The sequence below is a fragment of the Synchytrium microbalum genome (genome assembly GCF_006535985.1).
Source record: "Synchytrium microbalum strain JEL517 chromosome Unknown SmJEL517_scf0016, whole genome shotgun sequence".
NCBI lineage: Eukaryota > Fungi > Chytridiomycota > Chytridiomycetes > Synchytriales > Synchytriaceae > Synchytrium > Synchytrium microbalum.
Window position 1 is genome coordinate 389991 of NW_022158365.1, and position 25067 is coordinate 415057.

The window sequence follows — 25067 nt, forward strand, 5'->3', positions numbered from 1 at the left end:
ATTAAGCACCAACATGAAAAAAGCTGCGAGATTTTGACTAAGGCCTTTTTGACAGCTTCTTTTCTTGCACTTCGGTTTCCTCACTGAACAAGATTTGCTTCCCTCGCTGGTTGTGGTATTGCTCTGACCTTCAAGACACCTATATGGACGATCGCTTCCTCACCAGGAATACGGCCAGTGATTTAGAATCTAAAAGCAGTATACAGATATATTTTATACCTGAATCCTCGATGTATTGTCACAAATTTGGTGATGTTGATAAGCCGTCTTTTGATATACTAGGCCTGACGTGTACTAGACTGGAGTATGCTGTGTCTGAGCTATCGGTGTGCCGCAAACATGTCTCTCGATTTTTTGTTGCTTGCTTCAAATTTCGCTGGATCATTGAATCAAACCACTGCTAGCATAATCAACTCTGATGAACCTCTTGCAAGGATGGAAAGCAAACCTCAAAACTCTGCCACAATTTTCCATATTCTCTTGTGGTAAACTAACCTGTTTGATGCTCCAACGTTATCTGATCTCACGTCAACCCATTCAATCCCTGCATCCTGCTTTTGGTGTCGACTGTTAGTCCAGTGGGCTTTCACAGTTCCTTTGGCAGCATACCTCGGCCTGATATTGGCCAGTGGGGGACTTTTCCGGCTCTCTCAACTCTATACTTTGGATACTATGTGTACGAAGAATCTCACAATCCGTTTCGCGCACGACACAGCGCGAGACAACCCTGTCGAGAAAAAAAGGAAGATACATCTTGGAGATGCTGGATATCGATCCCAGTACCTCTCGCATTCGAGCAGATTAGATACATGCTAAGCGAGCGCTCCACCATCTGAACTACGCCCCCACCCATATGGTTGTTGATTGTACAACGTTTCTGTTTGTGACGCAGAGCACACATCCCCATATTGGACAACTAAAGCACGTCCCGTGATTCAACGTTTGCGTAGCCGGAGATTCTCATCTACAAAACTTTGGGGTGCTTTTTTAAGGCGTATAAGCCATCTCACATGAACTCTACTGGTTTCTCGATAAATCACGGTTAGTTGTCGATACCCACACTGTACTTACATACCGACCACTCACCTAAACGCAAATCCACTAGATTTGACTCGTCGTAGACCCAAATTTACTATGTCTGAGCCATGGCATGCCACAAACACGTTTTCGCTCACTCTCAGTCTCCCCAAGGATTCCCAATACTATTTGGAACGAAAAATGCCAGTAGAAAATCCTCTAGTGGAGCCGTTTCAACGTTGTCATCGTTGAATAATTAACATGAACCCCTGTCACAAGTTTCAATTTTACCTTCAGGATTTAATGCCCAACTGGCTCTGAAGTCACCCTGGCTTTCCGCCTTTGGTGTAGAGCTGTTATTCGTGGATTTTTTGTGTAGTGGTTATCACATGAGATTCTGACCTCATAACCCGGTTCGAATCCGAGTACGACGTGACAAATGCTTGAATTCGCTCCTCAGCTATTCTTTTTCGCTTGCACCTCCGAGTACGACCTGATAATAGGCTTGACAGACATCGCTCCGCAGCTCCTCTTTCGCTGCACCTGTTTGAGCTAGGTAATTTTTATCTGAAATTGGCTGTTTATCTGAGCAGTAAAGAATCGCACCTAATTGGTCTTGAAATTGACGTCAAACAGACTATTCGCGAAAGTATGGCGAATGCATAAAAAATGGAGAAGTTGGGCATTGATCCCAATACCTCTCGCAAATCAAGATTGCTAAGCGAGCGCTCTACCATCTGAGCTACATCCCCAATAACAAGTTCCTATTAGAAATCCATCAGCGTCTTTGCCCTATATAGCTTACTCTGCCTCACTCGTTTTTATACCAGAACGCGCAAACGTAATTCCAGTAACATATCGGGAGTAATTAGCAATTTAGTAGGGTTTAAGTGTTTTAATAATCGAATTTGCGGGACTATAATCCCAATAAAACGCATGGCTGAGCCAAAAAAAAAGGTCCAGTCGAATCGTCACCTTTAAGGTTATTCAGATCTGGCTCCATGACGTTGATAGGCTCCATGACGTTGATAGACATGCATGCGACCTTCAAGATCCAAATTTAGAAAGAAAATTTGGGAATCTTTTTTCGCGCATCCTTGTTGTAGCTTGTTTTGCGTCTTATTTTGTCGGGCTTCCATTTGATGTACTTGATGGCTAAACGCGGTTTTTGAAAGGTAGATCAGTTGAAGCTACTCTTAGACATGCGTTATTTCTTTCTTCTTCTGTATCACTTGCCGATGTTGTTGAAAGTCAAGAGTGAGGCCAAGAAACAGCACTGGAAGTGTTTCGAGCTTTAGCAAAATAGCATTGAATAGCAAATCTTCAGTCCATACATCATGGTAGATTGGTGTTTATTGAAGCCTATTCCGTCAAAGATAGGTATCTGATGCAAGGGCAACAAAATGTACCAACCGACGCACACTGGAATTGTTCAGCATGTAACAAAGCATGAGCAAGTTTCAAAACGCAGAGAAATTTCATGTCATCGTTTGAATTCTATCTGGGGTATCTCTCTCTATGTAAAAAGATGCAAAAATTTGTACAAAATGCCCATTAAAATCCAAACTGTGTTTTGTAAGTGCCTATCTATAAATGATGACCAAGAGATTCATTCTCCTGATTTATACGAGCATGGAGTCCAAATTCCCTATACTAGGTCGTGTACGTTCATATTCAAGAATACATCCATACGACTCGTGAGCATTCCCAATATACAATTGCTCTCCATCACCTGGTGTAAACGATATCCCCGATATCTCGCCAAAGAAATCAATTATCTGACAAGGCAAGTCATGACCACCTATTCTAGGCTGAGACGATGATGGGTTTGCTGCCGAATCACCGCCACTGCTCTCTTCAATCTCGTCCTGTTCCTCTTCATCTACATCCATAGGTTGGGCATATGAGTGGGCATATTGGGGTATTTCGGGCGGTGTATACGATGGAGGGACCAGATGATCTCCTTGTTCGAGGATTTCGTGGAGTCGTGCCATTTCAAGGACGTGGACAAAGTCAGCTGCTTCGGCCATAGCCATGAATTTGCCATCATCAGAGAAACGTATTGATCTTATGGCACTTAATTTGCGCCGTAATAGACAGAATGGTCTGCTCATATTCCTAACATCGTACAATCGAGACGTCTTGTCTGTGGGGTCAAGTGCTCTCAGGTTAGAGATATTGTCAATTCAGCAGAACGAAGAAAGTAGAAAACACAGTGTACAAGACGTCTCACTCGCCTTGATTGCCCGTAGCAACTATTCTCCCACATGGTGACCAGGCACAAGCAAATGAATAATCTGCGTGACCTCGAAGTGTTGACAATATTTCTCCAGATTGAGCATCCGCAATCAATGTTTCTCGATCATCTCCCACTACACACAACATTCTCTTATCCGGACTCAGAGTTGAGCACTAGAAATAAATGCAAGACTAACGTTAGACGAGTCTCAACTAATGCGAGCAAAAAAAAAAGGAAAAAAACAAAAGAGTACAGCCCAATCAAGCAACGCTGGCAATTCAGACCAGCGCACTTACATTCACAGCCCACGGAAACTTGAATGAACAAGTAATCTTCAACTCGTCCAAATTCATAATCCTCACAAACTCATCATTACTACTTATTATAGCATTGATGGTCCCTTGTCTCGCTTCAGCAATATCGATATGATTCGTGATTCCATTATAACTAGTAGTCACAAATCCAGACCTTGTAGCTCTTCCGTATCGTGATGAAGCTGAAGGTGACGTGGAAGAGGATGCCGACCGTTGCTTATCTTTGGTGGGAGAAACTATTCCATCACTAGGTCGCTGTAGGACGTATTCACCATTAAATCCTCCCAACATTAATATTCCTAGTTTGGCACACATGGTGCTGATGCGTACGTCTTGTAATCGATTTAGTCGCAAGTCGAGTGTTGTTGACGAGCGTTTGGCTATTGGAGACCACGACAGGACAGAAGAATCACCTAATGATGAGGAGGAGTGAGTATGGGAGCCATCTTGCAGAAGCTACATCATCCACCAACCAGCATAGTAAATCTCGTTTTTGTTTGCAGCCCACAAGAGATTCCGTAGCTGGAAGTGAACGATGGGTATCCGTCGGGGCACTTTGGCGTATCTGAATGCGTAATAGATTGATCCGGGTATCACAGCCGCACATGTCTGTCGAATCTCTTTGTGAGGATGAGGAGTCAAGTTGGTATAGTTTCCCCTATAGTCTCGTGTCCTCTTCCGGCGATATTCTTCGCGAGTTACACTCATCTGACTCCAATCTATGCCTTGAATGTCTAGATGACATAGAGATGGTTTTAGTATAGGTTGCTTTGGTTAGTGACTTCTTGATGATGGCTTCAAAGATGCATCAGAAGGATGAGTAGCCGAGGACAGGTCATACCGATATCATTTTTGAGATCGCTGGCACATATCTCGACAGGAGTTGAGTAAGAGTTCTGTGGTTCAGTTCGAGCATCGGCAGAAGAAGCTTGAATTTCAATATCAGACACTATACAATGAAGGGAACAGAGAGTTAGAGCCGAGTTTGGACAAGGTCTGCGCTATGGACTTACGGTCCCACTCAGTGTCAAATTCCATCTGAAAGAATTGCAATCAGGCAGCAGTGCTGTAGTTGACGAGTTGTCATGGTTGAGAGGTCGGTTGTACGCGAGAGAGTAGAACTTCTTTTCAATGGAATTTACGTTGAACATTGTGAATGCAAGCAACGATCGTGTCCTTTCTCCCCAAGGGGTAACAATTCAATAAATCACGTTCATCCGATGGGACCTTTAGAGTTTTCCAAACAAATAAACGTGTATTGTAGCCGTGAGATCAAATACCCACCCTAAAATGTACGTGTCCCCGTCTGGGTAATGGTTTTTGCAAACTGCTCAGTCTTCCCGTAGCATTTTCAATATTGTGGTGTGATTGTTTGCCGTCTAATCTTCCCAACCATAGCGAAAAGAGACCATACCATCAGATCCACCATCATCTACCATTGATTTGGATCCGCTCTGTACATAATGCTACCCCACATTCGTCAAGTGAGAACATCCTGTTTTTTGATTTGTTCCCCCATCGCACTTTACAACTTGAGATCTCGGAAATATTGCTTTTACATACCATATTCCAACAATCTTGTCTACATCATTCTAGACATCGGCATGGGACTGCGGAGTCGCTTGTGTCGCTATGGTCTTGTCCGCTGTCGGCAAGACATCAAAGGAACATGGAGGTGTCGTCAGACTGGACGAATTACTCAGTGCCTGCCCGAGCACTAGCATATGGACTATTGATCTGGCTTATCTCATGAGATACTATGGTGTAGAAGACTTTAGTAAGTAATTGCCAGCAACAAGGAGTGTCATGTTTCAGAACCCCACTCCACTTGTGGGATTTCAAATGTTGTTTTTGCCGTGGATCCACTGCCACACGTTGCAACATCCATACACCATCAAGTTTACAGACACGTAAACTATCGATCGGCCACTTGCCTCAAGTTTCACTCGCAATCACGTATCTGAGCCTCAAACTGACAAACCTTCACAATCTATAGCATATTACACCTCGTATATAGGTGTCAACTGGAGGCACGCCCCAAAAGCATTCTACAAGGAATCTATATCACAGGATCGTGCCCGAGTACACACATTATTCGCAACAGCCGTAGAACATCGCGTCAGAATCGCTCAAATGATTCTAGCACTGGACGATGCCAAACGGTTCCTCCTATCGGGACGATACGCCATAGTAGTATTAGTCAATCTAACACTCCTTAAATGCCGATTATGCGCCAAAGAGAATCGACGAGATTGGAAACTAGGTGGGAGAAATGGATTTAGATCATCGTCTCCCGTACCTTCAATACCACCGCCGTCATCTTCAACAACACAGCCTCCACCTATAATAAATAACAATAGTAATAATACTAGTCTTAATAATTATAATAGTGCCAACATAAATTCATCACCCCAATCAACTGAAGAATGGGGTCCATTCATAACAAATGGACTAAGGTCACCTCCCGGATCACCCTCAAACGTTAACGACATGATGGCAACAACACCAGCAACATCCCCATCATCATCTGTAGCACACTACACAAACTATTATCAGGGGTTTGCGTCTCCACCACGTGTAGAACGCCACGTATCGTCATCATCAACATCGTCACCACACAGAGGCACTACCCAACCACTCAGCAACCCAATATCACCAAACAAGCGACACACATACCCATCTATAATATCACCGTCAACACCATCATCGGTATCAGCATGTGTCGAATCATGTATAATGCCGGCTGCATCTGCTATAACATGGCCGATCCGAACATGTGCTCGTGCCGTATTAGGAACATGTGATGCCTTGTGTGGCGGTGAAGCAGGATGTTGGTCTTCATCATCCACACCCCAAACAGTATCACCATGGTGGTCGTATATACCGTGTCTCCCATCCCGTGAATCTCGACAGCATCAGCAGCAACCATCATGGGTGTATAGCTCGATACCCAGCCAGCCGCCCACGCAACCCACATCAGGGTCATCGTCGATGGCGTCGTCACCGAGAAGACCTGCGTCCTATGACGCTGATTTTGTAGGACATTATGTAGTGCTTGTTGCGTATGACCAGGAACGAGACTTGTTTTGGTATAGGGATCCTGGTACAGCTGCTGAATTGTGCTGTATCAAGAGTCAGGTGCTGGAAGAGGCGAGAGGTGCTAGTGGGACGGATTGGGATGCTATTGTTGTAAGAGTGAGATGAAGGAGTTTATAGAAATGTTATTCCAAGTCTTGAAGAGCCAGTGATTTTTTTGGTTGTATCCCAAAACTTTTTAGTCTCTTTTAAATCTGTAAACTACTACAAGCAAAACTACTACTACACACAAAACTTATTATTAAGTCTGAAACTTGTCGCCAAACATTAATTGAATGGCATTTCTATATTATTTTTGTTCACAAAACGTGACTTGCTTCTTTGCATAATCACTGCTACTACCATCACTCGACCGACTACTAGCACGAGACATGGCAATTCCAATTAACGACACAGGTCGATTCTTTGCTCTGAGTTCCTTTTCTGCCTCTGCTTCTGGCTCACTGACACTAGGTGGTGGTGTTGGACGACGGCTAGCTATCGGCGGAAGTTCGATATTCTGAGCGGTATCTTGCTTTTTATCGTCGGCATCACCATCTTCGTCATCAGCATTGTCCTCTTCTTCATCATCATCGTCAGAATCAGAGTCCTCCTCCATGGATGATTTGAGCCAATCCACAAACTTTTTGCACTAACGGAAGGTTTTCCAATGTTAATGAGATGGGGCCAAAAAATCGAGCCGGCCGACGCTTTAATTGGAAGCTCACCTTGGCTCTCACATTATCTACACTGGCACCACCAGCAAGCTGAAACCATTCCACAACAGCATTAGGTTCAACAATCTCTGCACGATACATTCCCATCAGCAGTTTAGCAAAATGCGAGTTTCGGGTGGCAGGTGATGGATCACCAAATGTTTCCAATGTTTGTAAGAGGTATACTTGGTCTGCGTCAGATTCAGTAAATGCGTTAAATAATGGAGTATATCGAGCCAGAGTCTATTTGTGAAGGGGAAAATTTGGGTAAAAGAAGCTGAGCAAAGGTGTGGCCATAATTCTCGAAATCCAACAAGTCATACCTGATGCATCACATCTTCATCAAACGTCTTCTTTTCAAGAAAAACAACCATGCCTCTACCAGCAACACCCAGACACTCTCTCATCCGTTCCTCGGCATTCATTTCCTTTGGGTTTAGACATTGTTGATCCAGATGCTGTTGAGTGGTTGAATTACTACTACTAGGATGACCACTACTACTAATATTACTACTATTGGTATTATTATTCACATGGGTATACGGCAGCGCCCGATTAGCCAGCTCTTCCAAATCCGTAACGATACTAACAGGCGCAACATTACAAACCAACGACTGGAAAATCTTTTCCGTGGCCGTCTTTCTAAACGTATCGACTTGAGCAGACATGTTGACACAATACGGTGACGTTAACGGCAATAAATGAGATGGAATGAAAAACATTTGTGTCGAGTCTACAGATGATGCCGAGTCCTGATCTGATCCTGACCCCGATTCTTCGTTCACGTCTTCTCCGTCATCGTCATCATCATCTGCATCGTCGGTACTCCGTTTAGTTATCACCGTTGGTCGTTGTGCTGCTATAGGTACCGCGACAGCTGCTGTAGCACTACCATTAGAATACGACATGTCTTCAATCTGATCCTCCAAATCCTGGACCCGATCACGCAACTGCAGCACCTCAGTATCCTTAAACTCTAGATCTAGTTCGACTCTCTTGACACGTTCCTGGAAGGCTCGTTCGATTACAGAGCGCGATTCACGTTCATACACGACATCTTTACGGAGTGATGTGATTTCTTGGAGAAGCACGTCTCGGCGTTTTGAGAGGTGGTTTACGGAGGATTGAAGACGTTTCATTTCAGGGCCTGATGACGGTGACGTTGGTCTGGTATTATTGATATTACTATTATGTGGTTGATTATGGTGACGATGGTGACAAGAGTTTAGATTATGTGAGATCGGGGTAACTAGCGATGCTCCCAGTATAGCGGCTGTAGCAGTAATAGACAGTAGTAGGAAGAATGACTCTTCAATTGGGATTGTAATCGTTTGTCGAGAAGGCGTGAATGCCATGGAAATGTTGTTTGGTGATGATGTTTGGGCAGTCCATGATGCAGGCGATGGTCCCGCTGTAATCGAATCTGTATATACGGCCGTAGTCATTATGATTGTCGGCGTTATAGTTAGAATCATACAGCAGATGGGGACAAGAATAGGGATTTCTGGTGATTTGGTCATTTTGGATTGTGTTGTTAGTTTGCAGCTGCGGGGAATTTCTTTTCTATCTGAAATGATAGATTTTCAATGTTGGGAATGTTTACCTTTGCGATTGTGGCTTGCCGTCCTCCTAGTTTCCAAGTTCAGTTTCCCATTGACTCATCAAAATTCTTGTGTTGAACGCAGAAATGCGCTGACAAACGAAGGACACTCAAAGACCAGGCAACGCATCTTGAACGCATTAATACGATGCATCATGAACGTTTTCAATCATTTGATCTTCGTGCGTGACTTGATCTCTAATGCTACTAACTGGAAATATTTACAAGAAAACTTGAATTTGTCGTTCCTGCTACTTTTTCTTTTTGGCAGCCTCTAGTTCAGCAGCTTTAGCAGCACGGGCTGCTACTTGTTTTGCAGACTCTTTTTTACCGGTTTGTGTTGTTGTTGAAGCAGCAACGTTACTTCCTTTTCCAGTATCACTACTAGCGACAACAGGAGTTGGACGTACTCGTGGTGCAGCCCTTGTAGCTTCATGAGCCGCCAGCCATTTCTCCATTTCGGAGTGTACCTGCTCCTTAAACGTCGGATTCTTACTAGCCGGCGTTGCACTTCCACTACTACTACCTTCAGTTGCATCACCATCAGCGCTGGTACTAGTCACACTACTACTACTCTGAATCTCATCCAACACCTTCCACTCGTACTCATCAACAACAGCATCAATCCCTTCAGGCAACCTCTCCACAACATATCTCACCCAACCCTTCACAGTCGACCGATCCACATCAAAGATCTGTACAGCACGATGATACACCTTTTCTTCCAAGATCTCTTTAGTCTTTGCGAATATAAATGGTGATTTTATGAGATTCCACTTCTTCCAGTCTGTTGGCAAGTGGATGATGGATTGTGTGGCCGGTATACCCATGGCTTTTGCTGAATGGATTGCGAAATAGGATATAAAGTCTAGGTGGTCTGGCATGTGGGAGGACAGTTGGACGGTGCATACGAGACGGCCGTGAGGAGGGGGTGTTGGTTGGATGACGGGTATGTTTAGTGGTGCGTCGACTACAACCAATTGTAGATTCCATAAATGTCAGTCAAAGCTTGTGATTTTTTGTTTCAAGTACAACGAAAGCAGACTTGCATTCTAACGAACTCCATCCATAAAAGTTTGGCATTGATGCTGATTTCCGTTCTTCCTTGCCATCATTCAGAACTCCACTTCTTCTCGTAGGGCGATTACTAATCTTCTTTTCTACATCCTTATTGAAAGCATCTGTCTCCATATATCTCACTGGATGAGCCGCTCCTATCATCAAAAATTGTGTCAATACAAAAAACTAGCGAGCTTTATCAAACCAGACACTTACGACGTGTACATCGAGATATAGGAGCTTTCGACCGTCTCGCTATACACACTATTGCTCTAGAGCTCGCCATTCTTCCTCAAACAGCTTTCAAGTTGTGGTGTATAAAACAATGAGTGTGAAATTCAACGATGAAGGCCATAAAGACAAGACGATTTACGAAACGAGAGAATATCGTCAAGCTGCTGTAGACACCATCCATTCCTATGAAAGGACTGTCTTGAACGCCATCGCCACAAACGAAGTACATTGTTGGCTCTAGCTGATTTCACGCTCTTCAAAACGGCTCTAACATCATATGCTTGTCGTAGAATCCAACTCAAACTAGCTTACGATTCCATCAATACTTGTATGGAACCGAACCTGAAAAACTTCTCGTGTCAACCCCACCTTCTGTAGCGTCACCTCCTATGGAACAAACCATGTCTGATTAAAGAAGGCAACATTCATGGTATTAGTGTTGGTTCTGGTGCATATATGCTGCTTTGGTCCAGGTCGGTGTAATATAAAGCTGTGGATTGTCTTCGGTTTACTCACATAACATTGTTGTAGATTAGAAGGACGAGAAATCAGCTTCACTTCTATTTTTCCTCAGTACGTCCTCCGAAAGCCTAATGGTAGCTCGAGATCTCCCTTCTTTGGTGCTTTGCACACCATATTGAATGTGACACGTTTTAATGCATAAAGTTTAGCTATATACAAATTCCTTTCATCAGTACATGCCTGCTCGAATTACACCCTGCACTGCGCTTCAGCTCTGCTTTGCTCTCTTTTCTGTAGTCTCTATGCCTTGTCATCTCTACCATCTTCGCGTATTCCGTCTGTCTCGGTCTTCATTTCAGTCTCCTCCTGTTCATATTCACCATCAGATTCATCCCCTTCTATAGTACTCCTTGAGGGACCATCTTTGCGACGATGATAACGATCAGATGACTCGCGACGATTGTTTTGTTGCTGTGGATGTTGCTGTACATGATTATGATGATGGTTAAGTGGCTCCTGATACTGTGGATTCTGTAAATGCAATTGTTGCTGGTGTTGTGGATGCGGATTTGGATTTGAATGATGCATTTTATACTGCTCGGAACTTGATGAAGACGCACGGCCGTCCATTCGACCGTCTATTCGACCGTCTATTCGGCCGTTTATTCGGCCATCTACTCGACCGTCTTGTCGACCATCAACTGCACGACGTCGTTTTGCAGTCCGAGCGGTCGTATGGTGTTGTTCATCTTCGTCGTCAGTTCCAGACGGAGTCGATAATTCGTCGAGGTTCACGTCATACGGTGGTGGCGGTGGACCTATTAATGGGAAAACGCTTCGAGCCATACCACCTTGAGGAGGAAGAGGAGAAGCATACATGCTTTGCTGCTGTTGCTGTTGTTGCTGAGACTGTGTTATTATTGGCGCTGGTGGTGGCAATGCATGTTGTTGTTGATGATGGTGTTGTTGCTGCTGATGTGGATGTTGATTTGGGTGTGGGAGAGGCAATATTGGAGCAGATGTTGGAGATGCTGATGTGGGTGACTGTTTCATGCCCATCATGTGTGGCATAGAAATCGCACCGCTCTGTGAGGCTTCAGCTACTTGCTGGAACCAATTTGCACGTTCAGTCAGACGGTCGATAGCACGCTTCAACTTTCTATTCTCCCTGGCAAGAGCTGTGTTGTCTCGCCTGACTTCATCCAACTCTCTGGCTTTGGCTTCCAAGTCTTTCACGTACTGCTCTTTTCTCTATTTTGAAGAAACAGATATGTTAATGTCCTCTCTCTGATTGTGTGATGAGCAAAAAAAAACTTCATAAAGTGCAAGTTAGAGTCCTCACAAACCTGTCTAAATGCCCTCTGAGCTTCTCGATTCTGTGCAGCGCGCTTAGCAGACATTTTACCACCAACACTTTTGTCCTTGTTACCAGACAAAGATGGTTCTACTTGTACAGGAGATGAAGGAGCATGTGGCCTATCACTTTGTGAACCACTATTGCCACCATTTCCACCAGGATTGACAAGTCGAGATGGAGCCGGTGGTGGATATACATATGGCGATGACTGAGCTCTCTCGACTTTGACATGTTCAATGTCTTGCGGGTATGCGCGGTAAGGAGGTGGTGCAGTAGCGTACTGCACAGGTGCTCCAGGATTGGGTCCATAGCTATTAGGGGCCGCTAATGGAGGACCTGTTTGCTGCTGCGTTGTTGGTGGTATGGGTGTTGGTGGGTAGGCAGTACTGTTACTATACGCATCGTAGCCCCCGCCGCCAGCACTTATATTTACAACACCACCACCAGTTCCAGAATATACGCCAGGAGGAGTGGGACCTGTTTTCGAGTGGTTGAAATCAGTATAAAGTTGTGATGGTATGTTTAAAGAAACGATTTGTCATTGGTGGAGGTTTGGCCAGGTCAGTTTGGATATGGGCACACAGGTCCTGGCTCGGTTTTCGTAATTAGCCGAATCGTTGAGAGAATTGCAAACCGTCGGAAGGCAACGTCGAGGGACAAACATCAGGTAAGCATCAAGTAGATGGTTCTCTTTGAGAGGGTAACATTTGGTGGAGACATTCAGATTGGCAACGTTCAAGATGGTCACATTACTTAGATCTTACCTTCACTCCTACCACTGGAAGAATATGACGTCCCATCTAATCATGATAAATAGTTTAGTGCATAATGACGGAATGTAGTACAGATAAATATACAACCAAGCAGAACAAAAAAAGTGCAAGAAGTTACCTCGGGGAGATTGACTGTATTCAGTCCATTGTGGCCTAATTGGACCAGCACGAGCCTCGTACGAAGGTATAGGAGGATATTGGAAAACGGCACGGGGAGAATTTTGACTGAAGGACGGAGGCCTCATGGCAGCAGCAGATTGATTCCACTCATTTACAGTGGCATTTGGAAGTTTATTATAATCGGATTCCTCTCGTTGTGGTTGTTCGTAAGGTCTAACAGGTAGCTGATGACCTGTCGTGTTTGATGCATTATTTGGTAATGAATTCTGGGGTATTGGCGGGCCGCGAGGATGTGGTTGAGTAGAAGATGGATGCGGTGTGATGGTGGATGGTGGCTCTTCTCTGCCACTACTATTGTGGTGCATACTACGTCCTGTTCGTGTAAGCAAGCACTCGTCCCCAGGGAAATGGATTACGTGGTACCTGTCTCGGCTAGACCGTCTTTAGTCCGTATATTAGCTATACCCAACAAAATGTCGCAGAGTCTTCAATCAAGGCATCCTCTGCCCAGCGTGGCAGGAATTTCCGAAGGTATTAGCAGTTGATGATTCCAATGTGTCTAATTTTCGGGAGGGCGGCTCTTATTTGGTGGTTACCAACCAGATGCAAAGTAACCAGGATAACGTGTTGATCGATGCTGATGTATGCGAATGCGTCTACAATTTGCTTTCATGCATAAAAGTCTATTAAACCTTCTTGGTCGCCGCGTCTTTCCGAAGATCTGTGATTTCCGTCCGCCCCCATCAAAACCATACAATACATGACCGAACTGAGGCAGAGACGTGCTAATGAAGCTGAAAGCGTTCGTCTTCCTTCTAGGCAGACGCAACCACCAACCGCTGCAGCACTCTTACAGAGCCCTTATGTCAAGGTAATAAGGATCAAATTTTGTGTTGATGTTAGCAAAGCTTACTAAAAGCTTCTGTAAACATTACTTACAGTTAGGACTATACGCAGTCGGAGCTGTTCTGGGTGTCTTACTACTCCTTTACCAGCAAGCAGAAACGTGAGGACATATCCTGCATCTTTCCGTCAAAATTTTGCAATGCGCAGATCAAGCACATCTTGCCATTGGAACGTCAAGAACGTGATGCCATTGCCTTACTTAGGACAAAGGCTGTACCACGTCCTGCTCGAGGATACTATGCTGTCAAGAATGCCGTCATATACACGATGAACGATTCCCAGCCCGTGGTATCTTCATTCATAGTGCAAGATGGACGCTTTACGGCTGTAGGCGAAACCGAGGACATCTTGATAGATCATCCACACGCCAAATTGTTTGATCTAGCTGGTCGAATGATAACACCCGGACTAATTGACGCTCATGGTCATTTGATCTTGCTGGGAAACACGTTGATACAGGCAGACTTGACTGGTAGTTCTGGGCTGGAGGATGTTAGATCTCGCTTGAAGGCACACTTGGAGCAAAATCCTTCTTCATCGTGGCTTATTGGGAGGGGTTGGGATCAAACAACATGGCCAGGTAGTCAGTTTCCAACTGCTGCTGATTTGGACGTGGATCCGATATTGGCCTGTGTTCCGATTGCTCTGTTTCGTGTGGACTATCACGCTTATTGGGTTAATCAGGCCGCAATCAAATTGCTGAAGCTTCCAAGCAATTTGACGATTCCGGGTGGTGAAATCAGGATGAATGCTGATGGGACTCCATCTGGTATATTCATAGACGATGCCATGACCTATGTCGGTACGTACGTACAATCGAAAAAACACGTGGAGTTTATTGCTCATACTCTCCTCAAACACAGAAACAGCACGTCCTAAATACACAGACGCCGAAACCAACGAGTCCTTTGACAAAGCCATGGAAGTGTTACCATCATATGGTATTACAGGAATCCACGACGCAGGAGTAAGAGCCGATGAATTATCACTCTTTCTCCGCATCTTAAAATCAACGCCAGCACGATTCAAAGTACGAAATTATGTAATGTTTGCCTGTGATGGAATCAAGTATTGTGGACAAGGGCTGCGACATAGCCATAAGAGTTTCATGACGGTTAGATCAGTCAAGATCTTCCTTGATGGTGCACTTGGGTCATGGGGAGCTGCGATGGTGGATCCGTACACAGATAAACCGGATAGTACCGGGTTTTTGAGAATAGAGCCTGAAGAGCTTGAGTCTCTCGTTTGGCAGGTATGTATATTTGAGTGTGTAGGTTTCCATCGTTACACTGACAATTTCATGACACTAGTGGATGATTGGAGGGTGGCAAGTAAACATACACGCTATCGGCGACAAGGGCACGAATGTCGCTCTGAATGCATTCGAATATGCCATCAAACGATATGATGAATTGGAGACACCCATAAAAAGAAAGATTGGGTTCATGTCTGGACGTGAATTTAGGCATCGTGTTGAGCATGCTCAGATATTGAGACCGGATGATGTTTCGAGATTTGCTGAGTTGGGTGTCTTGCCTAGTATGCAGCCTACTCATGGTAAGCGCAAAAGAATCGATTTAAAAGAGGCACCACATAGTGAATCCGTCTCACCTCCCTGCCTTTCAGCAACTTCCGATATGTATTACGTTGAAAAGCGTATTGGTCGACGAGCAGCTTACTCATATCTCTGGAAGACTTTTATTAACCACTCAGTACCATTACCATTATCCAGTGACTTTCCCGTCGAATCTCCAAATCCGCTATTAGGTTTATACGCGGCAGTGACGAGGTTGACTCCAGCAGGCAAATCTCCTCACGGTGATAAAGAAGGCTGGTTTCCGAAAGAGAGACTAAGTATAGAGGAAGCCTTAAAAGGATTTACCTTGAATGCAGCATATGCAGCACATCAAGAGTCGGAAGTTGGTAGCATTGAGGTTGGCAAGTTTGCTGATTTCACAGTGTTTGATACGGATTTCGTTCAGGCCACGAAAGATGGGAATGCATCGAGTATCTTGAACGCTGGCGTAAATGCTACGGTGGTCGGTGGGCAAGTAACGTTTGGAGATTTGGGAGAGGGTGTTGGAGGGTATGTTTTCATACAGAGAAAAGGGCTAATAAGTGGTATGATTAGCCGGTACTTCCCTGACTTAAAATTGTAACTCGTAAATACAGAACCATCTTGCATTCGATCAGGGCAATTAACCTAATATCTCTTGAAATTCACAACAATCGTGCATTCGTCAAAGACACATGAGATATTGAGATTTGTCTAGAAAAGGAATGTATTCATACAAGGCGCGAGTGGGGGATAAGTACAATGAGATGAAAGTTTTGATCTGATACTAATTGTGATCGTTGCAGGCTACTGCGTATTAGGTATGGCCCTACAGAAACGACAGATTTCAATAAAATTGCAATGAAAATCTCACACAAACTCTGAAAGGCATACCTTGCAATACCAAAAGCGGCACCAGCAGCACACGCTCCGATAACGGCCATTTGAATAGCGCCCATGAAAGCAGGCACACCAAGAATTCGAGATTTCACATATCCGAATATGAACAATGCGGCAATCGTGACAGCCATGGAAACATACAGGGCTTCAGTAGTAGATGACATGAAGATATATGGGAAGAGTGGGACCAGACCACCAATCTAATGGAGAAGAATATTGTTATAGCACATATTGTTCAAGCACCGAATATTCTTACAGCTTCTCAAGTCATTCCAAAGCAAGAATACTTTTTGTACTTACAAAGTAGGAAACTCCAATAGTGAGAGCAGCGATATATGATCGACTGATATCTGGCTTTTCAAGTGCCAGTTCAAACTTCATCATGAAGTCTTTGAAAAACGATGACCTGTCAGTGTCAATGATTTCAACTAAACCATGTAGCAGGAGGCAAATACATACCAACCCATCGTTCCTTGTCTTGTTTGAGCATATACATCATGGGTTGCAAGGATGTTTTCGTGACTCCGTCTAGAACAAAAACAATTGAGTACATGGGAGTGCGAGATGATGCACAGCAGATACACTCAACCACTTCGAATCAATCCACAAACAGCCCATCAAATCAATTCATAAACGAATGACCCTAGCTAGGAGCTAACGACACTTACAAGGTTCAAAGATTTCGTAAATCTCTTCTTCTTCTCGCTCAGGCACAGTTTCGACTTCACGAACTTCACGAGCTCGTTCTGAATTGTAATGATCAATCTCTGTCCTTCCGGCGAGGAAACCTCCCAATCCCATAGAGATGGAGCCAGCAACGATTTCTGCAATGGAAAGGTTACTTATCATGTGGCAAACACAAACCAGAGTTCCAAAAGACTTATCGCATACCAGCAAATCCAGCAGTAACAACGAGATGGGTATTGTTGAGAGAAGACAAACCAGCAGCCAAAGCGAACGGCACTGTGAGCCCATCAGAAAGTCTACAAATCGTAATAAAGAAATGCTGTTAGGCCATCTGAAAGTCTATAAAGCATAATAAAGAAATGGACGAAATGAAGAAAGATTTAGATCGGAGCTGGTGGTGGGAGGTATAAGCTCCAGAGTGTCGACAGCAGGAACTGTAATCATGAAACATACAGAAACGGGAGCTCCCACAAACAAACAAGTCTCTGGAGCTCTTTCAGCTCAAAGTGAAAACAAAGAGCACATTTCTTTACCCGATGATGATGTCTCGGACAACTTCGGCAGCTCCGAAATGAGGTTCGACATGAGAGTTATTGGAGCTTGATGATCGTCTACTTATTGGCTCCTTTCCACCGCCAGTAGGCAGGTTTGGTGTTGGCGTTCCAACAATCGTTGATGCTGTTGGCGAAGTCATTTTTGTAACGTCCACGACGCTCGACGAGCTTGAATGATGTTCGCCGAGGTCCCCAGAGGTGCTGATCTGAATGTCTCCCATCCCTTTCGTGGTTTCTAGCTGATTCAAGGGTGCCTTGCCAAGAAAAAAATGTGAGTGAGTTTCAGCTTTTTTGAGCTAGTTTTCACGTCACGTAAAAATTGGATCTACCTGATTTCATAGCTCTATTCGATTTTCGGAAATTCGGAAGCTTCATTTGCTGTTACAATTTATGGCTTTACTACATTTGTTTTACATTATTTGCTACGTTTTCTGAGCTACGACGTGCCATCTGTTTTCAACCCTTTAGGCTTTGGCAGTTGCCCTAATATTAGACTAATTTTATCGATGTTTTACTTGAACGAACACATCCTCTTCCCAGTTTGACTTCTCTCGCTGTCGAATGGAGATCAGTGGATCTCTCATTTGACCAATGTGCTCCCAAATCCATCCATGAGGCCATCACAAATATTAACAAAAACACTATTTCCATCTTCCCAGACTGTATTAATCCATTGAATTTCCAAGACTGGCACATTTGATGGTCTGCTAGCCATCGCCGATGACAATCAGATTGCCTGAGATTGACGTTGGAGGATACCAATGCACTTTTAGACTCTCAAGATAAGCCAGTTGAGTAATCATCAATACAATATACGAGTCTTTGAGACGTATTTCCATCATCCATCTCAAGAGTTATGGTCTGCAGATTTGGGAGCACCTTGGTCAAATGAGAGATCCACTGATCTCCATTCGACATCGTCGAGAGAAGTCAAACTGGGAAGAGGATGTGTTCGTTCAGGTAATCCGCCAGCCAGTATATCGACAACGTTCAATCGGATCTGCCATACTCCTAAAGTGTTCAAACGAAAGATGTCGGGCTCAAATATTGGCCCGTCGTACCATTCTGCGGTGAGGGCTTTCAAGTCATCGGAGCTTACTGCCAATATATCCGCAAGGGCTCTGTAATAGATCGTGAAAATCGTGGGTTTGACTTGTTAGAACTACCTTTTGGCTGTAAACCAAAAAAGCAATACAATCCTATATAACAGTATCTGGTACATAAAAACCAGAGATAAATCCGACATTGAAAATATTTAAGTGCTTGGGGTTCTCAAATGAGCCCATCGTGACACCTGCATTGATGGGCAGGTCGCCATGGAATTGTTTCCTGCGACGTTTTGCTGCCTGACAATAAAGCAGTACATACACAGTCATCTAGTACGTCACCATAGTTGCTGAGATTCCATTGACTCATTGCTATAGCAAGATTATTCGTTCGACCGTTCTCGGTACAACACACATTCAGCGTACATGTATTACGATGAGTGGAAGCAAATTGAGACCAGTTCTTGTCAGACCATACTATGACATCAGGTGCTACATCGATATGCAGTTCCAGCTTCAATAGTCCTGGAGATACTGCATGCAAGAGATACGATATCCAGGCTTTTCAGATTGGTGCAATGCAATAAGAGATCACGTATAATTATTTGAGAATACCGTTCATCTCGAAACCCGTGGATAGACGACCTGAGATCCAACGACTGAAATTTCCCATGGGTTTTGGTGATACATGCTGACAGGCGACGACCGTGCCAATAGAATGAAATGGAGACATTGGTAGAACTTCCTTGATACTACTACGTGTTTATATAGTTGGCTTACTGCCACTATATTCTCATCTTTGCAGACCAGTGCCATCCAGTGGAGTGTCTTTCGTTTATGAATCCATTTGACGATGCAGTATAGGATGTCCTCTGGCAATATAGGGATAGGTGACCCGGTTTTCGGTCAGTAAAAATATTCGAAGCCATGGGCCTGTGTAATGTCTAATATGTGAAATTCAAAATGTGTCGAGAAATCCTTGCATCGATGAGCCTGGTTTCAGAGCCCTGTCACGTCAAGACAAACGGTCTTTAAATTTGGGAGCACTTTTGGCACGAGATCAAATACGAGATCGACCTATTTCCATCTAAGGCGGAGACACGTCAAGTTGATTAGAGGACGTGCTCGTTCAAACAGGCCTCATTTAATAAGTCCTCATCCATCAGGCCAAGTTCGTCCGAGCAGCTAAAGCCATGCGAGAGAAATATACCAGGAGCCAATATGCGTTCTTCATATCGGGTTGAGACGAATGCTTTCAAAGCATGGGCACTTGCTGTTAATAGCGGTGCCAGGCCTAAAAAAAGTAGGAAACAGATCTCTAGTGAGTATAGTCCACAGAGTATATTCCACAGACGTAGTCTAGAGAAAAGAAATTAACCTGTGGCTTCACACCAGTGCAGCTTCCAAGTCGCAAAGACTCCAAAGTAAAAGCTGAGAAATCAAGAAGTTAAGCGTGTTCCCTCCATAGTCAAGCGCTTCAAGTTCTTGAATGACCCGGTTGCAGCACCAGCATTCAATGGAAATTTTCCAAGAAAAGGAGGAGAAGTTGCAAGGATGTCTCACTTCCTTTTACCAAGGCTGAAAACATAGTATTATCTACCGCCTCAGCTTCTAAAGTAAACCAGCGAGTTTCCAATGACTTATTGCGTCCGCCATTCGAGCCAAGGTCAAGTCACTGACAAACAGATCCAGACGATTAATACTATGATGAGTAGACCAAAAATGTGACCAATCCCTCTCAGACAATTCCGATCCTGTATTAGTGGCTACATCACGACTTTGCTCGAGGTCGAGTGCAACAAGTGCAGGGGATGCAGAAAGCAAGGCAGGACCATATTTAGATGCTAGGCACAGCTCCTTTGGATTGGTACATGCTACCAAAAGATTGCTTATTGTCACTGTTGAATGACTCTTCTCGATATTGAACGACTGAATGTGCGAAAGAGCATTCTGGTGATACTTGTCATCAGATAAGGGCTTTTCAACCATCCATTTAAGACACGTGAAGAACTTCGTTGATGGGTTTACTTTTCAATAAAGTTCTCTGACTGCAGCCCTATTGCAACCTTTGCAAACTAGAACCATTAAGTGCAGTGTTCTGCGTTCATTGATCCCTTTGATGATGATGTTCATCGCTTCCATTGGCAATGGAGAAACTTCAGATACCACCGCGTCCTGCGAATCAAGGTCGACCACTGGTGATCCGATACTGAGCACACCCTCGGGCAATCTAGGGAACGCTGGAGGAGGTCCATCCTCTGGCATGTAGTAGCCGACATGGCTTCAGTTGATTACGAGAACGGTTATATAAAGTGTCTAGAAGTGAGCACAGATGTGCAGATGTGAGACTTTGATGTTTCATGCCATAGATTCTCGCAAGGAGACATGAGTTTGGAGTAAAGAACACAACTCATGCATTCAAAAAGCTCAAATTCAGATAGAAGACGTCTTTGTATCGCCTTGAACCAGAAGCGAACGGCATCACTCAAATGAGAAGACACGATGTGTGGTCAAATTAACATACCTGGCCGAGCAAGTTCCCATCTAATTGTGCCATATATAATTGATGTTTATCCGTATGAAGCGAGATAGAGAGGGACTTGGTAGCCTATCAAAAGTCGATGTGTGTGATCCCTTGGCAAGATCCTTAAAGGTGGAAATTATTGAAATTATCGCGTCTGCAAGAAGTTATCACGAATACATGCATGACATGCTCTATTGTGTATGCTACCATGTTGTCATAATATAAATTACTGCTCAAGATTATTGCTTATGATGCGATATTCTAGCGATTATATATATCAAGTAGTTCCTGTTTCTTGCCATCAATTTATACACTTGCATTAGTTTGTGGTAGTGTCTTGATTATCTGATGTTTTGTTCGTATTAGCGCAGTCTCTACCCCATCAGCGTCTTCAGACAACCGGGACAATTGCAGTATTGTTTCGTGGCTTATCAGTCCCGTGTCAGCATCATACGTGATACTAGCATCAACAGGCTTGTAACTGATGCTGTTGATGTTTAGGAATTCACCTAACGTGGCAACACCATTTTTAGCCGTATAGTGACAATACACTCTATATAAATTATATGCCATTGGTAAGTTGGGACCAGGAACTATCGACTGAAACACCAGTGTAAGTCAAATGCAATTTCGGAGAAGACACGTCACTTTTACCAGACTCAAAGAAAATGGAAGACATAGACACGACAGAGCAAACCAGCGTCTATGAAACGCATCTCTACTCTTGACAAGAGCATGCAGTTTCTGTTCCACTTCTGTTTGCTGCAAGCTGCCGACGAAAGCGACTTCCACCTATGGTTTTGCAACAAGTTGAGAAGCTTGTCGGTGCAAACTGATAGTTACAAGCTCACCTCGCCTAGTGAGGATGCATGATGCCCTTTGAGAGAGGGAATAGACATGCAAAAACTCTCTTCGACGGGTATCCTGTCGAGCAAGTTTGTGCCCAGATCAAATGTCCTTTTCTTAATTGATTTTTCGGGTGCTTCCCCCCAACTATGCCACATCTTATGCAGTTTCGCAGTAGTTTTGTGGGCAGCTGTTATAAACTTGTTGGGCTTGTCCATCGAACTATGCAGAGGTGAGTGGTCTGCGACATGACAGTGAAAGAATATGTTGTTGCGACCCAATGGTAAAACTAGAACTTTGAATGGAGCTAAAAGCTTTGAGCCCGACATGGTTCCGATAGGTCTCGCTTAGCTTCCCTATGTTATGAAATGACGTTTTCAGTATTGAAAACATTTACCTAACCTCAAAGACTTCGAGATTCAGCAGATGCATGACAACACGTCAATTGTGTATAAAGAATACGTTGTATATTGATTTTAGACGCAATTTGAACTGCAGTGATAGTCGTCAGACCGTGAGATCAGCGAAAAAAACGCGTCAAAGAGCAATCAGCTCTTTGAAGATACGCTTTGGTTCAAACCGACAAGGGCAAAAGCGACGGCAAATACGCACTGAATGCATGAAATCGGAAATAAAAAGGTTTCATGCCAGGAACTTCTTGTTGTTTGCACCGTTCACATATCTGACTTTTCAACACAATCGTGCGTTTGGTGCAAGTATAGATTCATATTCCATAAGATCCGTAACTGCATACATAAGTCAGCAGTACGTTCATTGGCAATTTTCACTGGCGATCTCATCTTAATCGGAATCAATCACAAAGAGTTGACAAACAATCGTTGACGGCAATGGCAAATGCCGACTTTCTGCAAGTACGTATACAGATGAAGATCTATATTATAGCAATTATATATCATGAATATGTGGAACCTATAGTGCCTTGACTATTTATTGAAACAAAATCAACATTTATTTAGAAAGCCATTGAAATTGTGAGAAAGGCGATTGATGAAGATGCCAAGGGAAATGTCGAAGAGGCATACAAGCTATATCACAACAGTCTGGAATACTTTATGACTGCCATGAAATGTAACTGTCTGGCCTCAAATGCTTGAACATTACACGTCGATTCGCAGTGCTGACTTGGACATGCCCTAACTAGATGAGAAGAATGAAAGAACAAAGGAATCTATACGGAAGAAATGTACTGAGTATATTGAGCGAGCTGAAAAGCTAAAGGAGGTCATAAATAAACAACAGAAAAAGAAGAAGGCTGTCCCTGCTGGAGGAGGAACCAACGGTTCATCTGGTAATTTGTAGCAGCCGTTTTTTGGTTGTATTCCTAAGTCTACGGAGAATTGTTCTTGCTTGATTAACGCCATTCTCGTTTGTGTAGGACCCAAGAAAAAGGGTGAAGAATCAGGAGACGAAGATGATGAAGAAGACGATGATTCAGGCAACAAGAAGGAAGATGCTGAATCAAAGCGATTGAAAGGAGCATTACAATCCGCTATTCTGACTGAGAAACCTAATGTTAAATGGGATGATATTGCTGGCTTGGAAGTTGCCAAGGAAGCTTTAAAAGAAGCTGTCATATTGCCAATCAAATTTCCACATTTGTTTACTGGTAAACAATGTTGCCCTCTACATTCGTATTGTCGATGAGCTATTGACGACGTAATCTCTTCGTGTAGGTAAACGAGTACCTTGGAGGGGTATCTTGTTGTATGGAGTACGTTGATTGTTACGTGGCGATTATCATGATGTTTAAATCTTAACTCTTTTTCTGCATCAGCCTCCAGGGACAGGGAAGTCATATTTGGCCAAAGCTGTTGCCACAGAAGCAGATTCTACGTTCTTTTCAGTCAGTTCCTCAGATCTAGTCAGTAAATGGATGGGTGAATCTGAACGGTAAGATGTCATATTGCTCTTTTAGACGATCTTTTTTTGCTTGTTCTCATCTGTGAATGCTTGTCGCTAGATTGGTCAAACAGCTCTTCCAGATGGCCCGAGAAAACAAACCAGCCATCATCTTTGTTGACGAAGTCGATTCATTAACAGGAACACGTGGTGAAGGAGAATCAGAAGCCAGTAGACGTATCAAGACAGAGTTTCTGGTACAAATGCAAGGAGTTGGTCATGATCAGACTGGTGTATTGGTGTTGGGTGCTACGAATACTCCATGGCAGTTAGATCCTGCTATTCGTCGAAGGTCAGTTCAAAAGTGGCTGTTTTGAAGTACTATCTGGTTCCTGTTCTGAGACTTTTTCTGCACGGCACCAGATTTGAGAAACGTATCTACATTCCAATACCTGAAGCAGGCGCTCGTGCCAGGATGTTCCAGCTGAATATTGGTACGACTCCATGTAAATTGACTCAAAGTGACTATAAGATATTAGGAGAGAGGACGGACGGGTACGAAGCTATTGTTCTTGAAAGCCATATTCAAATCGTTTTGAGCCATATGCCGTGAACATTAATTTAGGTATACTGGATCGGACATTGCTGTGTTGGTTCGTGATGCGCTAATGGAGCCCGTCAGAAAAGTGCAGTCCGCTACTCACTTCAAATATGCAAGTATTCATACTTATCACGTTCTGGATTTTTTGCTGAGTCTGAACTCCACATAGGTCGATGCACCCAGCAGAAAAGATCCCAACATGATAACAAGGCATTTGACGCCGTGCTCACCAGGTGATGCAGGTGCAATAGAAAAGTCATGGACGGATGTGGAAGCCGATGAATTGTTAGAACCTGATTTGACTGTGCATGACTTTGTTCGTGCTTTGCAGAACGCACGTAAATCAGTTGCTGACGAGGATATTGCCAGGTATACGAAATGGACTGGTAAGTTTGGAAGTTCATCACAAAGGAAGAGCAATGGGGGTTTTTGTCTTGAGAAATCAGGATTTGATTTCTGACACATCACGGTCTTTCTATAGAGGAATTCGGTCAAGAAGGCTAGACCTTTTATTGTTTTGTACAGTTATTAAACACACGTCGTTGAACATCTCACCATTATATTTGACCAATTTCGCGCAAAGCACATCGATGCATTCGCACGCAGCGTGTTCAGAAGAGAA

General features: G+C 43.8%; 8 protein-coding genes across 8 annotated transcripts; 3 read left to right on the top strand and 5 right to left on the bottom strand.

Moving 5' to 3' along the window:
- Positions 1 to 2639: 2639 nt before the first annotated feature.
- On the bottom strand, positions 2640 to 4608 carry SmJEL517_g03251 (uncharacterized protein; the record flags this gene model as incomplete). The annotated part of the gene is made up of 6 exons (XM_031169179.1): positions 2640 to 3180; positions 3251 to 3429; positions 3553 to 3983; positions 4044 to 4304; positions 4412 to 4519; positions 4584 to 4608. The coding sequence occupies 6 exons, from the start codon at positions 4606 to 4608 to the stop codon at positions 2640 to 2642; spliced, it is 1545 nt and encodes a 514-aa protein (XP_031024910.1).
- A 425-nt stretch (positions 4609 to 5033) lies between these two features.
- Positions 5034 to 6774, top strand: SmJEL517_g03252 (uncharacterized protein; the record flags this gene model as incomplete). The annotated part of the gene is made up of 3 exons (XM_031169180.1): positions 5034 to 5054; positions 5167 to 5347; positions 5567 to 6774. The coding sequence occupies 3 exons, from the start codon at positions 5034 to 5036 to the stop codon at positions 6772 to 6774; spliced, it is 1410 nt and encodes a 469-aa protein (XP_031024909.1).
- A 181-nt stretch (positions 6775 to 6955) lies between these two features.
- On the bottom strand, positions 6956 to 8881 carry SmJEL517_g03253 (uncharacterized protein; the record flags this gene model as incomplete). Its single annotated transcript, XM_031169181.1, has 3 exons — positions 6956 to 7297; positions 7374 to 7604; positions 7685 to 8881. 3 exons carry the CDS (start codon positions 8879 to 8881, stop codon positions 6956 to 6958), a joined length of 1770 nt encoding a protein of 589 aa, XP_031024908.1.
- Positions 8882 to 9212: 331 nt separating this feature from the next.
- SmJEL517_g03254 (uncharacterized protein) lies at positions 9213 to 10306 on the bottom strand (the record flags this gene model as incomplete). Its single annotated transcript, XM_031169182.1, has 3 exons — positions 9213 to 9931; positions 10023 to 10175; positions 10237 to 10306. 3 exons carry the CDS (start codon positions 10304 to 10306, stop codon positions 9213 to 9215), a joined length of 942 nt encoding a protein of 313 aa, XP_031024915.1.
- Positions 10307 to 13726: 3420 nt separating this feature from the next.
- Positions 13727 to 16126, top strand: SmJEL517_g03255 (uncharacterized protein; the record flags this gene model as incomplete). The annotated part of the gene is made up of 6 exons (XM_031169183.1): positions 13727 to 13837; positions 13912 to 14674; positions 14736 to 15124; positions 15183 to 15429; positions 15499 to 15958; positions 16045 to 16126. The coding sequence occupies 6 exons, from the start codon at positions 13727 to 13729 to the stop codon at positions 16124 to 16126; spliced, it is 2052 nt and encodes a 683-aa protein (XP_031024914.1).
- Positions 16127 to 16234: 108 nt separating this feature from the next.
- SmJEL517_g03256 (uncharacterized protein) lies at positions 16235 to 17708 on the bottom strand (the record flags this gene model as incomplete). Its single annotated transcript, XM_031169184.1, has 7 exons — positions 16235 to 16256; positions 16322 to 16527; positions 16628 to 16716; positions 16787 to 16855; positions 16996 to 17151; positions 17219 to 17310; positions 17548 to 17708. The coding sequence occupies 7 exons, from the start codon at positions 17706 to 17708 to the stop codon at positions 16235 to 16237; spliced, it is 795 nt and encodes a 264-aa protein (XP_031024913.1).
- A 3736-nt stretch (positions 17709 to 21444) lies between these two features.
- On the bottom strand, positions 21445 to 22313 carry SmJEL517_g03257 (uncharacterized protein; the record flags this gene model as incomplete). Its single annotated transcript, XM_031169185.1, has 3 exons — positions 21445 to 21738; positions 21793 to 21930; positions 21990 to 22313. The coding sequence occupies 3 exons, from the start codon at positions 22311 to 22313 to the stop codon at positions 21445 to 21447; spliced, it is 756 nt and encodes a 251-aa protein (XP_031024912.1).
- A 519-nt stretch (positions 22314 to 22832) lies between these two features.
- Positions 22833 to 24949, top strand: SmJEL517_g03258 (uncharacterized protein; the record flags this gene model as incomplete). The annotated part of the gene is made up of 11 exons (XM_031169186.1): positions 22833 to 22856; positions 22962 to 23073; positions 23147 to 23293; positions 23381 to 23611; positions 23679 to 23716; positions 23780 to 23895; positions 23966 to 24196; positions 24268 to 24399; positions 24470 to 24530; positions 24615 to 24831; positions 24927 to 24949. 11 exons carry the CDS (start codon positions 22833 to 22835, stop codon positions 24947 to 24949), a joined length of 1332 nt encoding a protein of 443 aa, XP_031024917.1.
- Positions 24950 to 25067: the final 118 nt, after the last annotated feature.